Here is a 17,104-nt window from a genome sequence, read left to right as displayed (position 1 = left end):
GACTGGCTGTGGGGCGGCTGCGGCGACAACATCGACTACGGCTACCGCTTCGCCAAGGAGTTCGTGGACGCGCGCGAGCGGGAGCGCATCCACGCCAAAGGCTCCTACGAGAGCGCGCGCATCCTCATGAACCTGCACAACAACGAGGCCGGCCGCAGGGTGAGTGCCCCGTGGCGTGCACGCTGCTTCCCTTTGTCTCCCCCACAACCAAGCCGGGCCTCTTCCGGCCCCTCTACCCCTCCCTCTGCCTCTCTCTATGGGTTCCTGTTTCTTTGTCTCTCTGCATCTCTGTCTCCCTTTTTCTGTCTCCAACCCCCTTTCTATCTTTTCTGCTCTCCTTCCCTCTCTCCCTGTTTGTCTTTTTTTCTCTCTTCCCTTCCTCTTGCTCTCTCCCACTCCTCCACCCCCACCCCAAGACCTCAGGCCTCTCTGGAGAGGGGCATACACTCCAGAAAGGCCTCCTGGGGGGCGGGGGGGTCAGTGCACCCTCCAGCCAAGGTGCTTCTGCAGGAGCCTGACAAAGAGCTTTCTCTGCCCCTTTAATTAGTCCCCAGTGCGATTGGCCAGCCCAGCTTGGAAGTAAAAAAGTTAGCAACATTTGCCCTCCTCCCTGGAACAGGTCTGTGGCTGGGCTGAACTTTGGGAGAGTGAGTTCTTTATCCAGTAAGTGCCCAGCTGAGAAACCCTCACCCCAGTCTCCAGGATTTACCTTTCTTTCTCCTCCCTATGTCATTAGAGAGCAAGCTTGATGGAATGAAGGCTTTTCTTAAAAAAAAAAAAAGAAAGAAAGAAAAAAGAAAAGAGAGAGAGCTTTTATAGGAAAACTACAACATTTTTCTAGTCTGACCATCAGGCCAATTGTGGGTGCCTCTGGAGGGGTGAGAGAGCCACTCAGAAGTGCCCAGAGGGGACCGAATCTGCAGGCCCTCCTGAGTGTCCCCATTCTGCTCCCTCCTTCCCCTGGTGGGGACATGAAATGCTTGTCCACAATAGTTAAAAGGACCCCTTTTCCCTGCGGGGAAGCACATGGCACTTTATGGCTGCTCTAAAATGAAGGGGTGAAAACTTCTCTTTGGCAGCATTGAAAACCAGGGTCATTATTTTTTTCACAGAGCCCCTGGGAAAGGTAGGTGCCAGGGACTTTCTGGTCAGAGATTTCACCCTTCTGTATTTTGGGGCGAGGAGAAGGGAAGATAATCACAAAGTCAAATATCCAGAACTGGAAGGAGCCTTAGGACCCTCTGGCTGTACACCCCCATTTTAAAGATTGGGAAACTGAGGCCTAGAGAAACACTTCATGGCTGTGGAAGAGAATTAATGGAGTGAGATATAAACCAGGTGCTTTGTGCTTTTTTTAAAAAAATTAAACTCATGCATCACAGCTTAGGGATGAAGGGATATAGCTTTGGAAACAGCGAAATCTAAAATCCAGTTCTGTCTGTACCTTTCTGTTTCTGAGCCTCGGTTTCCACATTTCCATATCTGTTCAATGGCCATGGCATTAACTTGAAGTTATCTTGAGCACTAACAGGGATCATATAGTAGGTTGAACCATGTGAAATACCAATACGTGACTATTTCTTACCTACAAAATAACAACTTCCTATGGTTCCATCGAAGGTCTTCCTTAGTGTTGGCCAATAGTAAAGTGCTTGATAAATGATAATTACTAAACATTAGGAAATAGAAGATATAGACCATTGCAGCTATCCTACCTTCTCGGATTTGATGCCAAACATTTGGTGGTGTTGGGGAAGGACTGAACTCTGCAGATTTTTGCCTGTGCTGCCCTGAGGGGTCAGATAATTGCTCCAGAGGGAGTGTGGCCTCTCCTGCCTCAGGCCGTCTACCATAGGGTGTCTGAACTCTCTCTCCCCAGGATGGCCCACCCAAGGCTGTGCAATGGGCATGTCAACCCTGCGGTCTCTGGGAGCCCGGAGACCTTGCTCTTGTGCGCATCAGAGACGCACACCTTTACTCTCTGCTGCAGTGGCCCAGCGCCTCAGACAGGACATGCCCTGGGGACAGAGATGTGGCTGCTGCTCTGGGCCCACTCTGCCCATATTCGGTGCTTTCATCCGTCTTGGAAGATTTCCTACACTTCTCTCATGTAGAAAAGTCAGCAGGGGCTTAGCAACCAAGGAGAACAGGTCAAGGGATTTCCAAGTGAAGGGAGGGAATTTTGCAGAATTGGAAAAGTACCTTTAATATTATAATTTCATTTAACATCTGCTTTTTTTTTTAATATTGAAGGATTCTCCCCATAAGTTTTCTAATTGGAGCAGTGAGCTGAGCGTGTATCCTGGCGGATGAGGTTACATAGAAGACAGTTTTTCTCCAGGCTGGTGGGGGTGGGGCAGGGAAGTTGGACACTGTGCCAGGAAATCCCATTAGCATCTCCTCGGGACATAGCTTTTTATTTTCCTCATGGGGGAGTGAAGGTTAAATATGTTTGCAAAACCCTTCCTCAGACTAGCTGTGCCTGAAACTCTTTATGCCAAGGGAACACACTTTGGCCCCCTTTTTAAGACAGCCCCTGCAGAACCCCTGGAGGAAGGTCGTGGCTATGCTGGGTGGAAGCAGCCTTCTAACTCACTCCAGCCTCCAGGTTCCTGCCTACAGCACTCGGACTCTGGAGGGTAACCGGCCCAGGCACTGTGGGCCGTCAGGGCTGTAAATAGGCAGCTGCCACCTCTCAGACTCTGGGCACAGTGCTCTGAGGCCAGACCGGAGGCTCAGGTGATTGGGAAGGGCCCAGATGCCATGCCCTTGTCACCCTGGAGAAAGACCAGAGTTACTGATTCCATCCTGCACGCTAAGTACTTTCAGAGCATCCTCTAATTTATCTCGACGACAGTGCTGCTAGCTGTGTGACCTGTGCAGGCCACTTTCCTTCTCTGTGCCACTGTGTCACCATCTAATCCAGCCTATGTGATAACCTTGCTGGGAGGATTAAATGAAAGAAAAGAATGTAAAGGCTCTTGATACAGTGCGTGGTACACAGCAATAATAGTAATAGTGAGTAGAGATCTGAGCCCTGATCCTACCTGGGCTGGACCCCTCCCAGTCTTATCAGTTGGGTACCCATAGGCAAGTCCCTGAGCATGAGCTTGGAGCCCAACTGCCCGGGTTCAAATCCTGGTACCCCTACTTCCCATTAGTTGGGTAGGTAACTCACCTCTCTGGGCCTCATTTTCCTTCTCTGTGAAATGGGAATGATAATAGCACTTCCCTCATAGGCTGGTTGTGGGGATTAATCCAGGTGGTGCAGGTAAAGAACTGCTCACCATCTCTGGGGAGAGCGTTCAGGCTGCATTGGTTGCTGCTAATGTTGTTTCCCTACAAAACAGAGGCAACTGGAACACACTTTTCCTGTTCCTATTAAAGAGCTGTGGTTGTTTATTATGATGATGTGTAATAATGAGGGGCTAAGAACATATTTATTTTGGTGACTGTTTAAAGCAGGGTGGGGAACGTCCGGCCCAGGGGCCATGTAAGGCCCACGAAATCATTTGGTCTGGCCCTGCCAGGGTTGAGTTAATTAAATGCCTGACCAAATATAGCAGGCTAATTTTTAAGTTGATAATTTTGTATGGCCTGCGAGTGATGTTATAAATAGCCAAATGGCCCATAGCAGAAAAAAGGTCCCCCACCCCAGTTTTAAAGAAAGCAATAAAGACTTGAGGTAGTGGAGAATGAGGAGGAAGTAGCCCAGCCCCTAGTGTAGTGGGGAGCGTGGCTCCATGGGGAGCTTTGTAACATAGCCCTGCCTGCACCGGGGCACCCTCCATGCATTTGTAAACTGACTGTCCCATGTCCCCACAGACAGTGTACAACCTGGCCGATGTGGCCTGCAAGTGCCACGGGGTGTCCGGCTCCTGCAGCCTCAAGACGTGCTGGCTGCAGCTGGCCGACTTCCGCAAGGTGGGCGACGCCCTGAAGGAGAAGTATGACAGCGCGGCGGCCATGCGGCTCAACGGCCGGGGCAAGCTGGTGCAGGTGAACAGCCGCTTCAACTCGCCCACCACGCAGGACCTGGTCTACATCGACCCCAGCCCCGACTACTGCGTGCGCAACGAGAGCACGGGCTCGCTGGGCACGCAGGGCCGCCTGTGCAACAAGACGTCCGAGGGCATGGACGGCTGCGAGCTCATGTGCTGCGGCCGCGGCTATGACCAGTTCAAGACCGTGCAGACCGAGCGCTGCCACTGCAAGTTCCACTGGTGCTGCTACGTCAAGTGCAAGAAGTGCACGGAGATCGTGGACCAGTTCGTGTGCAAATAGTGGGCGCCCGCCGCTCGCCTGTCACCCAGCCCCGTTCCCAGGACCCACTTATTTATAGAAAGTACAGTGATTCTTGTTTTTGTTTTTTTTTTAAATATTGTTTTATTTTCCCCCGAGAATTGCAACCGGAACCATTTTTTTTTTCTGTTCCCATCTAAGAACTCTGTGGTTTATTATTAATATTATAATTATTATTTGGCAATAATGGAGGGTGGGAACCAAGAAAATATTTATTTTGTGGATCTTTGAAAAGGTAAGACTTCTTTTGACGGTGGAGGATGAGGGGGGAAATAACACATACCCTGACTTAGTTGTGTGCACATCTAGAGGGTAAAGGAAATACGTTTTCTTTTTGTCAACTGTGGGGTTGTATAGGACAGGTAGCATCCAGCTGGAAGGGGTTGGTCCAAGTCTACACTCCATTTAGCCTCGATGACCAAAATGAATTGTAAATGCTCTGGTGAAAGGTCTTGAGAAACAAACGAAACAAAAAAAAAATGAGGCCCCCCTCCCCTTTCTCCAGGGGCTACCAGCCTGAAACATTTTCAAAATGGTAATTTAAAATGTAAGAGCGAGAATCTCATTTCCCGCAAAGAAAAAAAAGTATATCATGTATCTCATGCTTCTCAAACATTCCATGCGCAGATGGTCCCATTCTAACAGCTACTGAAACTTGGGGAGCAGGGAGGAAAGCCTCAGAAAGGAAAAAAAAGTTAAAAACTCCTATATTAAGACTGATTTGAAGCTGTTACAGGAATTAGGTTATCAGATTGGGAAAGCATCCCCGAATGACTCTGGGTTGTAGACTTTTTGTTTGGAGAGGGGTGGGGGCGGTTGGCTTGAATCTAAAGGAAAATATACTGTAATTTTCTTAGGGATACTTGGTTAATAAATGATAATAATCAAAATAATAAATGGATTCCATTCACAGACCTTCCGCCCAAACACCAAGGTAATTGAATGCAGTTCAGCGCTGCACCAGAGCAGAAAACCTGATGGCAGGGAAGGAGTGGAACCCGCCCTCCCCCTTGACCCCAGCCCTGGCTGAGCCCTCCTTGCCTGCTGCGGAGGTGAGGCCACCCCAAGGCAGCTCCACCGGGTCCCCTTGGATTGCAGGACAGGAAATGAACCATTAGGAGCTCCACTTGGAAAACAGTTGCTACTTAGGGATTTTTTCCCCCCTAAAACTTGGATTCTGAGGAGCCGTAGTTTATGTTTTAATGGCATTACTTGGCTGATGGAGTCCACAGAGGTGTTGCAGCATGTCACTGTTACGATCCTGTGTTTAGACGCTGCACTTGAGCTTTTCCTATGACACTGCAGGTGAACCCTACAACTGTTCCTACTGGACCGGAGCAGTTGCATGTATGGGGGTCAGGGGGGAGGGTGTGGTTTAATGGTGCCTGATATCTCAAAGTCTTTTGTACATAACACACACACACACACACACACATATATATATATATACATATATATGTATATATAAAAATATAAATATTATTATATCTCAGTGCAGCCAGTGATTTAGAATTACACTTTCCTCTGGGGTTATTTCTTGGTCTAGAACATTGTTGTCCTTCATTGTGATTCATTGGGATTTTAAGAAGGGGTTTTCGAGTTGAGCATGGGCTGTGGCCCTGATGTGATGCTACCTTGAGCATCAAGAAACAGCCTGGTGCCTGAGGAATCTGGAAGGCCTTCCTCCCTGATATGCATGTTGGTTTGAAGATTTCTTTTCTCTACCCGCCCACCCCTTTTCTCCAGCCTCCATTTCTGTACACTTTCCTAAGAGGGCATTACTAGTTCATCATAGTCTTGGAAATGAAGAGAGATTTAAAACTAGGAAGCATAGTCATCATTTCTCTCTCCTTAGTTCATTTTGCAGAGTGGAAACCGGTGCCTGGTAGATTTAGTAGTCCCTGTTTGAGTCCCTAAGGAAAATCCAGCTCATGACATATACAACTAATTTTTAAAACAGGAAACCTCTTTCCACAAAGTGCCATCCACCGTGTTCTTATCTCAGACTTGCATGATTTGAGAAGTTTGGAAAGATACACATCTCCTACAGCCGTCATGGGCTTGGTGGCCTTCGCATCACCTCAGCCATGCCTGGCTCTTAATTTATTGCACAAGGATATTCACTTCCCCTCAGTTGCAGTGAATTGCAAGCAAAAGATCTTGAAATTAAAAAGCACTAATTAGTTTAAAATGTCACTTTTTTGGTTTTTATTATACAAAAACCATGAAGTTTTTATTTGCTAAACCAGATTTTGTTCCTTCTTAGTGATTCATGTTTATGAAGAGAGTTGAGTTTAACAATCCTAGTTTTTAAAAGAAACTATTTAATGTAAAATATTCTACTTCTCATTCAGATATTATGTATATCTTCTATGGCCTTTATTCTGTACTTTTAATGTACATATTTCTGTCTTGCGTGATTTGTATATTTCACTGGTTTAAAAAACAAACATCAAAAGGCTTATGCCAAATGGAAGATAGAATATAAAATAAAATGTTACTTGTATATTGGTAAGTGGCTTCAATTGTCGTTCAGATAATTCATGTGGAGATTTTTTGAGAAACCATGAGGGAGAGTTTAGGGTGACTACATGTTAGCATAACAGAAGAGCGGAGAATTTTTTTTTCTTTTCCCCAAAACCAAACTATTTGGAAGCTTCAAAAGATTTCTATATGTAACAGAACAAAAGGGGAATTCTCTTTTCCTATATATGTTCCTCAAAAAATCAAGCAGATGGCGCAAAGCTGGGTATAGGATTGCTCGCATTCTTTTAGCATTATGCATGTAACTTAATTGTTTTAGAGCGCGTCGCTGTTGTAGCATCTCAGAGAACTGAAAGGCACATGCTTTTACCCAGGACCAGGGTTTTAGTCCCCAGAAGTGTATCTGTGTTTACCACTGCAAGGATTGCACCTCGCTATTTGAAGTTACTGTGGACTGGAGTGTCTCTGTTCCCCTTTGAGAGTCATTTCGTGAAAAGCAAGCCTCAGTCTGCAGAGAATGAAAACTCATGGGAAACTAAAGGCTCGTTGTGTGAAGTGCAATTAATACGGGTTCTCGTGCTTTCCGAAAGGGCACGCCGAAGTCTGGCCAGCGCTGCCCAGATTGATATGTTAGCCCTTTGCTTTTTTTTTTCCCTTGCTTTTTTTCTGGATAACCTTGTAACATATTGAAACCTTTTAAGGATGCCAAGAATGCATTATTCCACAAAAAAACAGTAGACCAACATATAGAGTGTTTAAAATAGCATTTCTGGGCAAATTCAAACGCTTGTGGTTCTAGGACTCACATCTGTTTCAGTTTTTCCTCAGTTGTATATTGACCAGTGTTCTTTATTGCAAAAACATATACTTGATTTAGGAGTGTCAGCATATTTTTTTTCCTTCGCATCCTGGAACGCATTCAAGATCTTCCCAATACAGGAAAATTAACAAAAAAATTTGTGTATAGACAGCAGCAAGCAGAGCCATGTTCAAAACAGTAATTATGGACTCACGTAAGAGGAAGACTGCTTTAAGTTTTGGTTCAGTTTATCTGTTCTGTTCGCTGCTGACCTCCTTGACGGAATATATTTTAGTAGCCTACCCAAACCCTTGGCTCAGACGATTTTGCCAATACCAAGTTTCAATTTGTTTTTGCAAACCATTTTGCAAGCCACTGGAATGATCCAATATGACACTCTCACAGGATAACTGTTCCAAATGAGAGACTGGTACTGGCCGACTCCAAGAGATCGTTAGCAAAAACAGCCCCCAAAGGCTGAGTGGTTCCAATAGAAGTAGAGAGCGACATAGAGAAGGTCCTTGGAACTTGGAGCACGTCTGTAATGCCAATACGCACCAAGGCATAGGTCTAAAATACTGCTTGATCACTGTAAATGGTACTTTTAAAATATTTATTTTTTTAGAAAGTATTTTTTAGTCTCCCCTCTCTCTATGGGATGGTGAAAAACAGATGCCGTCTTTTGGAAGTAAGATGATGAAATGAGTTTTTAAAACAGGAAACAGCAATGCAGGAATTACAACTTAGTAAAGGGATCTTCTAATTTACCTGTTCATACAAACTTTACCCTTAAGTCTGGTAATTGGATGATATTTTATTTCAGTGAAACCTCGTCTTGTTAGCCAACTTTTTTAAAAAAATGGATATGGAATGATTAAAGCTTGGGTATGATTTTTTAAGACAAAAATGTATCAATTTGAATCAAGAAGATTTAACTCAAATGCTGTCTCAGTATTTCAAAGGCAAAAAAGGAGCGAGGAAAATTGCATCTGAGACCAGTTTTATATGCAGTGTACAATTTGCTGGGCTAGAAATGAGATAAAGATTATTTATTTTTGTTCATATCTTGTACTTTTCTATTAAAATCATTTTATGAAATCGGCGCAGTCATGTGTGTGTTTAGCAGAGACGGTGTTCATGGCCGTCAGAGTTGGATGCGTGTGGGCACGGAGCACAATTATGGTTTAGGGCATCCAGAAGAGAACAGTCACCTCCCAGGCATGTAGTTGATAATTATGGTCGAATCTCCAGGATTTATTTTGTATTTTAATGCTCATTTTCCTGTTGGCTATTGCTAATCTTTCCATTTCTTATGTGTTCTGCTGCTGCTAACATAGAAGGGTTGTGTTAGGAGATTATTCAGTGTAGACATTTAGCACAGTGACATGGGATTATGATGACATTCGAGGGCAAGAGAAGAAAATGATGTGAGGAGAGAAAATAAGGTTCTAGATAAACGGACAGAATCACCTGGAATATTCCGCTGCTGGTTTCTTTCTTGTTGCAGTGGCTGCCAGCCAGGTGTTTAGATGAGAGGAGCTGCTCAGCCTCAGAACCATTGGGACTCTGGGCTGGGTAATTCTTTGTTGTGGGGGTTTGTCCTGTGTGACTTTTAGCAGCATCTCTAGTCACTACCCACTAGATGCCAGTAGTACCCCCCATACGTGACAACCAGAAATGTCTCCAGGCATTGCAGAATGTGTCCCAGGGAGCAGAATCACCCCCAGTTGAGAGCCGCAGCTTTAGACGGAGGGACTGAGGTCTGTGCACTCTGGAATGCAGGCTAACCCCAGTGCTGGACTGTTACTTGCCTAGGTTGGCTGATAAGCCAGGGGAGTCCCTTGCCAGTTTTCCTGTGTAGAATACAGAGATATAGCATCTTCCACAGGGCAGATTGGCTTAGCAATCAATAACAGGCTCTGGAGCCAGACTGCCTGGGGTCAAATCCTGCTACTGCCATTTGCTGTGTCACCTTGGAAAAACTGTGTAGCCTCTCTGAGCGTTTGTCTTTAAAACGGGAGAGACTATCGCACCTACCTCCTGGGTTGTTGTAAAGATAAAATGAGTTAACGTGTTTTGAATGCTCAGAGGAGGTTCTGGTGCACGGTAAGAGCTCACTAAATGTTAGCTAGGAAGGCTAGAATCAGTCTGAAGACCAAGCCCAGGAAATGTGGGCCAGTGTTGTTTAACATACCCAGCCGTGGTTAGCTCAATGCTAGGAAGGCCCCCCGAGTGTTCCGGGAGGTTGCAAACTTGTGGCCTGTCTACATCACATTTCCAGATGTATTTTGTTTGACTGGCAAAGTATTAAAAATACTCAAATTAGCTGCCAGCATTGAAAAGATCAGTATTTTCACTTTCAAATGTGGATTCCTGGTTTGAAAACTGGGAAGAGCTGGCCACCTGAATGCATCGCATCCTGGGTCCCCTGTAGCAACAATCAGCTGGTCCAGGCATCATTGACCCTTTGAGACAGGGCTGAGCATGTCCGATCAGTGAGCCATTCATGACACGGAGCTGACCCCTGCAGGCTCATGCACTTGTGATGGCTGTTAAAGATCTTTTTCAACCTCACCATTGCTGACATTTGGGGTTCGATAAGTCTTGTTTTGAAGGGCTGTCAAGTGCATTATGGAATGTTTAGCAATAGCCCAGGCTTCTATCCACTAGATGCCAATAGCATCCTCCTCCCATCTGTGACAACAACATTGCTGAATGTCCCCTGGGGGGCAGAATCACCCTGGTTCAAGCCCTTGTTCTAAACTGAAGGGTCTGTATTCATAAGCTAGCCTATGAGGTTAAAACAAAGAAATAAAATAAACAAAAATTAGTCTCTTGCTGTAAAGAAACGTCTGGCACATCATAGGAACTTGATAAATATTTAATGAGTGAATAAAAACATCCATTTCCCTCAGCCCCACCACCATTCTTGAATCTGACATAACCTGAAAGGGGCTCTGAAGCCTAACAATAATAGCAATTTAAGAGGGGAAATTAGTGTTAAAAATAAATATAATAAATTCTTGGCCAAATGTTCCCAGTGAGCCTGTTCCCACATAGCCAAGTGAAGATGCGCTCCGTTCTGTCATTTTCGTTATTGAGCTGCAATTGGTAACGAGCATCCCATCACCCACAGACCCAGGAGATGCTCAACAGAAAGAGTTTCACTGCCAAACAAGTTTGGGAAACGATGAAGGGTGGATCACGGCTCTGCTGATGGATGTATGCTGTGCATTAGCATATTGGCAGTGCTAAAATCAAAGATCGGCAGGAAAGAAGGCTGCTGCTTAACTCATGGTTCTTTGGGATGTTTTGACTCCTGTTCATTTAACACCTGTTATTATCCTCCGGGCAAATCCGGGAGCCCTGGCATGGAGCTCCCCTCTCTCTGGCAGGTGTGTGGGGATGTGTTCTATTGAGGTCAAGAGCTGTCTGGCTTGCCTTCTTATGGCTGCAGAGAGGATGGGGTGCTCCTTGGTGACTTGTCCAGTCTCGAAAGCTGGCATTGCTCCTCTCGCTAATGAGGGGCTGGCCCTGAGTGGCAGTTAATCCACTTTGCAGCCTGGGTGATTGGGATGGGAAAGGAGGTGCTCATGGAGGCACCCATGGAGTCCTGAGATATAAAACCACGACAGAGGCCCAGCCGGTGTGGCTCAGTGGATTGAGCATCGTCCCATACACCAAAAGGTCACTGGTTCTCTTCCTAGTCAGGGCATATGCCGGGGTTGTAGGAGGCAGGCCATTGTTGTTTCTCTCTCCCTCTCCCTTCCTCTCTCTCTAAAATTAATACAAATATATTTTTAAGAAGATAAAGATACCACAGAGGTGAGAACGAGAAAGAGAGGGAGGAAAACCAGAAAAAGGTTGAAAGAGGAAAAGAGGAAGGTATGAAAAGCAGAGATGATCAACACCTTCAGACAAATCTCATTTCTACTGGTTAAAAAGAAAGTGGGATAGGAAGGTAATATTTGATAAGCATTTATCATGCATCTGGTACTTGGTAAGGGTTTTATCTTTTACCCACTTAAGTAAGCTTCCCAAGAATCTCCTGAGGTAATAATCTTCATATTATAGAGGAAGAAATGGAAGTTTGGAGAGCATAAGCCTGACCCAAGAGCCCATTTATTCACCCAAAATTCAGGATCTCCCTTTATTATTGTGCGTTCATACTCAAAGATGGCTGCCTAAGCAAAGACTGCATTTCCCAGGCTCCCTTGCATCCAGGTTTGGCCCTATGAGTAGTTTCTATCAATGGAAGGTGACCGGAAGTCATGTCGTTTTGGAGCTCCGGTGAGTTCTCAGTTGCATCTTTCTCATCCACCAGTTGGGAGCAGAGGACTCTGAAGTATTAGGGGTTGATGCAACCATAATATGGGAGAAATGTGAGTCCTTCACCCACCACGTGGAGGAAAGCCGTGAGTTAACCAGAAACGCCTTCCTTTGACTAACTTATGAACTTCTATTGGGTCAAGCCACTGGCATCTTGGAGTTTGATGCAGCACTTAGTTATTTTACTCAGCGCACTGCTTCTCCTGGCACTTCAGTCCACTTGCCATGCTCCCATAGTGAGGCCCAGGGCCATCGCTGAGTTTCCACACACGAGTGTGTGTGTGTGTTGGGGGGGCGGTCCCCTCCTCAGAGGATGAACAGATTGAAAGGTCCCTTGTAAGTCTCTTCCTTCTCTGAGCTTCTGATTTTCTTTCTGTTGTTGTTGCTTTTTCTTCCAGGCCATTCATCCAACTCATTTACTGATTTTCCATTTAAAGAGTAGGGAGGGTATTTAATGAACACCTGCTGTGTTCTGGGCACTGATTTAGGTGTTGGAGTTACAGAGGTGAGAAAAGCAAACTGGGTCCTTGCCCTTCTGGAGTAACCAGCAGTCACGATGGCAGAGCATCGGGGAAGGATGGGGTGCCATGGTAACCCTGGAGAGGAGAGCCATACCCACACTTGGGGAATCAAGGATTCTCCCCAGAGAAAGCGATGTTTTAGCTGAGCTTTTAAAGACAAGTAGAGGTTATCTAGGTTAAGTGTGTGTGTGTGTGGGGGGGTATGGGGGGTGAAAGAGGGCACAGCTTGTACAAAGGCCAAGAGGTAGGAGAGGATGTAGTCCATCCCCAGGAACAATGAGTCCAGAGGTCTGCTGGAATGTGAAGGTGAAGTGGAAAGTGGGGGATGAGGTGGGGTGCATTGCAGTCCAGACTGCAGTCAAGAAGGTCCTAGTCACCCCCCTTAGAGGAATGGGGAGCCATGGGAAGTTATTCAGCAGGGGTGGGGCATGTTCAGGACCCACCTAAATGACCTTGTAGACACAATTGTGTCTTCAATCTCTTAGTTCCTAAACCCTGAAGGCATCCATGATCTTGGGGACATTTGGGTGTTGCTTTGCCTTGGCTCAAACCCCTCAACCCTGGGCTTCCTGCCTAATTCAAGACAGCTTAAGGTCCCTGTTACTGAGACAATTCTAGCCAGATGCCCACCTCTGCTCTACCAGTGTGATTTCTTCTAAATTCTACCTCATACTCTTGTCCCAGGGCTTCCCTCCCTGTACACACTGCCTCACCCAGTGAAGGGCTCACCTCATGTCACTTGCCCCTGAGGCCCTAACCAGAGCTGCCAATGGTGAACCTTGAGGCCAGACCCACTTCTCCATGACTCACAGGCTTCATCTCAATTTATTCTTCATAACAAAGTTATCAACAAGAATGTGAGCATTATTTCCCGATGAGGAAACCAAGGCTGGGAGAAATTAGGTCACTTTATCAGTTGTCTATTGTTGAGTAACAAAAGCTAAGTGGCTTAAAACGATAACTTTTGTAATTGCTTATAATCCCGTGGGTCAACAGTTTGGGCTGAGTTAGGTGGGGGGTGGGGGGTGTGTTCTTCGGATGCTATTACTTGGGACCTGGCAGATAGGTTAGGGCAGGGGTGGGCAAACTTTTTGACTCGAGGGCCACAATGGGTTCTTAAACTGGACCGGAGGGCCGGAACAAAAGCATGGATGGAGTGTTTGTGTGAACTAATATAAATTCAAAGTAAACATCATTACATAAAAGGGTACGGTCTTTTTTTTTTTTTTTTAGTTTTATTCATTTCAAACTGGCCGGATCCAGCCCGCGGGCCGTAGTTTGCCCACGGCTGGGTTAGGGGCTGGATGATCCTACGTGGCTTCACTCACAAGCCAATGGTTGATTCTGGCTATTGGCTGGGCCTTTCTCTTGATGAGTTCTCACCTTTCAGGACACCACAATCCATGAAGGTGTCATTGGAAGCTTCAAGGCCTCTTGAGGCCTGAAGTCAGAATTTTTACCATATCACTTCCACCGCATTCTACTGGTCAAAGCCCAAGGATGGCCCAGATGCAAAGATGGAAAGGTGGACTCCACCCCTCGATGAGCGGACTGAAGTCACATTGCAACGGGGGTCAGTAAAGGATGGGGAAGTAGTGCAGCATCTTTGCCAACAGCCTCTCCCATGGGAAAGATTCCACAGGACTGAGTGGCACTCCGCCTCTCCTCTCTCCCATGACAGCACCTGCGGGAGGAAACCCTTCTCCCACTCCCCAAAACCCACCGTCAACATGGTACAGAGGGTCGGACAAAGAATGTGAAGTCAAGAAAACCTGGCTCCAAGCTTTGTTCGTATTAGCTATGTGTCTTTGGCCGGTTGCTTACCTACCTCTCTGCCCTCATTCAGTATTCTCCTGTGTATCATGAGGATCTGATAATGTTATAGGTTGATGGTGAGGGCTGCTAACTATGTAAGCAAGGGCCTGGCACCGAGTAGACACTCAAGCAGCTGTAGATGATGGTCGTGGTGGTGATTGCTGGCCTGGGAGAAACCAGGCACATTTCCATCACCAGCTTTCAATGACTCATGAACCTCCCTGTTCAGCAAATTGCAGGACACTCCCTTGGGCGCACTGGGAGGGGGCTCCTAAAGGTTCTTGATCAGGTTCAGGCTGAGAAGCAGAGGGTGGGGAGTCGGAAGATGGGCTCAGCCTCAGTTCAGACATGCCAGTCCTCCCTTGCCCTGGGAAACGCTGAGGAACGCTTTCCCACGTCTGAGGAGAGACCCATGACACCAGCAAGGTGGGGACTCACCTCCTCTCTAGGGAGTAAGCTTGTGAGGCTGGGAAGAGCAGCCCGGGCTCCTGAATTCTAGGCACACCCATCACCCCATATTGCTCCCTGTGGGTAGCAAGCTGTGCCTTTTGGGCAAGCCACCAAGCTTCCTTTGGGACTCAGTATCCTCGTCTCTAAAGTGGAAATAATAAGACCTGTGCAACTAGAAACAGATTTATTAACAAGGTCTCCCATTTACGGAGCACTTGCATGTGCTGGGGTATTTTTAATTACAATATTTTGTTTCATCCCATGTCACCCAACATAAAGAAGGGTTACTCTTTCCGTTTTACGGAAGAAAGAGAAGCCCCAGAAGATCAATATCTTCCCCCAAACTCAGAGCTGGTAAGAAGCAAGGCCAGGTGTCTGACTAGAGAGCCCTTGTTTTCATCCACTAGGTCAGTGGTCGGCAAACTGAGGCTTGGCAAACCGCGGCTCGCGAGCCACACGCGGCTCTTTGCCCCCTTGAGTGTGGCTCTTCCACAAAATACCGACTTCTGCGCATGGACCACGAAGTTTCATTCGCACTGTACATGTGAGTCCGCATGTGGTATTTTGTGGAAGAGCCACACTGAAGGGGCCAAAGCTGCATGTGGCTCTCGAGCCGCGGTTTGCCGACCACGGCACTCGGTGATCATGTCCCCGGGTTGCGGGGAAGAGAAGCATGGAAGGCTGGAAACGGTAGAAACCTAATATTCCATTTCTGACCCACAGCCACTTGTCCTAGTTTTCAAGCTGAGACCACCTCAGAGCTCCTCCTCTAAGAGCTGAAACTTGTGCCATCGGAGAGCCCCGGCGGGTGTCAGGCCAGGCTTGCCTCTGCTCATGGACCAGGGCTGGGAGAATCCCGGATCTGAATTTTTGACCAGCCCAACAGGACTTTGTCTGGATTCGGGCTCTACTTTGGCCACCACTTTGTTGTGTGACTTCAGGGCAATCCCTTCTCTTCTCTGGGCCTCCTTCCTGGACACATGCTGAATGGTTTGGGCAGGGTCACATGAATGAGTTTGACTTCCTGTCCAGCAAGGTGGAGAATAGGACCTCGAGCCCTGATATTTGGCAATAAAAGGAGTGCCAAAAAAGCCTGGCCTATACTGCTTTGGGCCAGGAATAGGGCGATGTAGGGAAAACTCTCTGCTGTGTCCTGTACACAGCCACATACCCAACACTTCCTGTCCAGGTTCCCCATCCAGCATGGGGTGGGGGGTGGGGAACAAAAAGAGTATGAGCTTTGGAATCAGAAACACCAGCACAATCTTGGGCAAATTCCTTGACCCTTCTGAGCTTCTATTTCCTCATCTATCAAAGGGGTGAACCCTGTCCACTGTGCAGGGGTTTGGTGTGGATTACACAGGAAAGTGTGCAGTGTAAGAACATGGCAACCACTCAAGAAATGGAAGCTATTATATTATTATCCTAATCCACAAGCCTACATGTCTGCGGGACCCCTTCTGCTCTGGAGAGAGGGGCCTGATACATTATATAGGGGCAGGTAAGTCATTAGTTAATCCACTAGGGGGTTCAGCTCATTCTCTTGAGTATGTTTCCTGGAGGAATGGACTGAAAGGGGCCAATTATGACAGCCCCCCTGCCCCCCACAGTCTAAGGAGGGATTTCTGGCATCTTGGAGGTAGATTTCCTTTCCCAGGGCCCCTCCGACTCTCATGATTCAGGCTGTGCACGGGGGCTGCCAGCTCTTACTCTTTCCTCCCACATTTCCCAAATGCGCCTGAGTGCCAGGCCTTTGGTGCGGTGGAGTAATGAGTAAGATCCTCTCCTGCCTTGAGGAGCTCCATGGAGGTCAGCGACGTGGTGCAGTCAAGGGCAAACCAGGAGAAGACAACCGTGAGTGAGTTCCCGGGGAGCCTCCTCGCGCTGGCAGAGAACCCGCACCCCAAGCATGTTCCCAGCGCGCACTTGAAACCACTTGAATTTGGGTCTCGAAAACCAAGAAACCAGTTCTAAGTGTTTTCACCTCTCCCGCTGCTTCCTCCTAAATTTCATTAAGGCTGACAATTTGTATATCCACTTACAGGGTAATGTGATTTAAATGGCTGACCGTAACTGTTAGCAATGGAGTTTCCTGGGGCAGCGAGCGGAGGAGGCAGCCGAATACGCTTCCCAGGGCCATGTATGGCCCGCGCGCACCGGTGCGGGTTTGGAAGGCCTGGAGGGGCTTGTGGGTCGTGGTGTGCCCCCCAGGAGCCCGAAGGATCAGCCTCTTGGCCAGCTTCCCTCTTCACCCCGCGATCACTTTTGTTCTTGGAGGCTCAGATAGCTGCAGTTGTAGGCCTGCAATAAAACACACTCGACCACAAGGCCGTGTTGAGCCAGGACGGCGGGAGGAGAAAGCCAAGGCCGTTGGCCGGCGTCTCCATGCATGGTTAGGCGGAAT

General features: G+C 47.2%; 1 protein-coding gene across 1 annotated transcript in view; it reads left to right on the top strand.

The window, feature by feature from the left end:
• WNT5A (Wnt family member 5A) overlaps window positions 1-5,195 on the top strand; it is an 18,460-nt gene extending 13,265 nt beyond the window's left edge. The window contains exons 4-5 of the mRNA XM_023755750.1: window positions 5-159; window positions 3,826-5,195. Of these exons, the coding sequence (XP_023611518.1) occupies window positions 5-159; window positions 3,826-4,284 (614 nt within the window). The 3' untranslated portion in view covers window positions 4,285-5,195. The remainder of the gene's footprint in view (window positions 1-4; window positions 160-3,825) is intronic.
• The last annotated feature ends 11,909 nt before the right edge of the window (window positions 5,196-17,104 follow it).

This window comes from Myotis lucifugus, unplaced genomic scaffold, assembly GCF_000147115.1.
Source record: "Myotis lucifugus unplaced genomic scaffold, Myoluc2.0 scaffold_83, whole genome shotgun sequence".
NCBI classification, from domain to species: domain Eukaryota; kingdom Metazoa; phylum Chordata; class Mammalia; order Chiroptera; family Vespertilionidae; genus Myotis; species Myotis lucifugus.
This window is presented reverse-complemented; position numbering and strand designations above follow the sequence as displayed.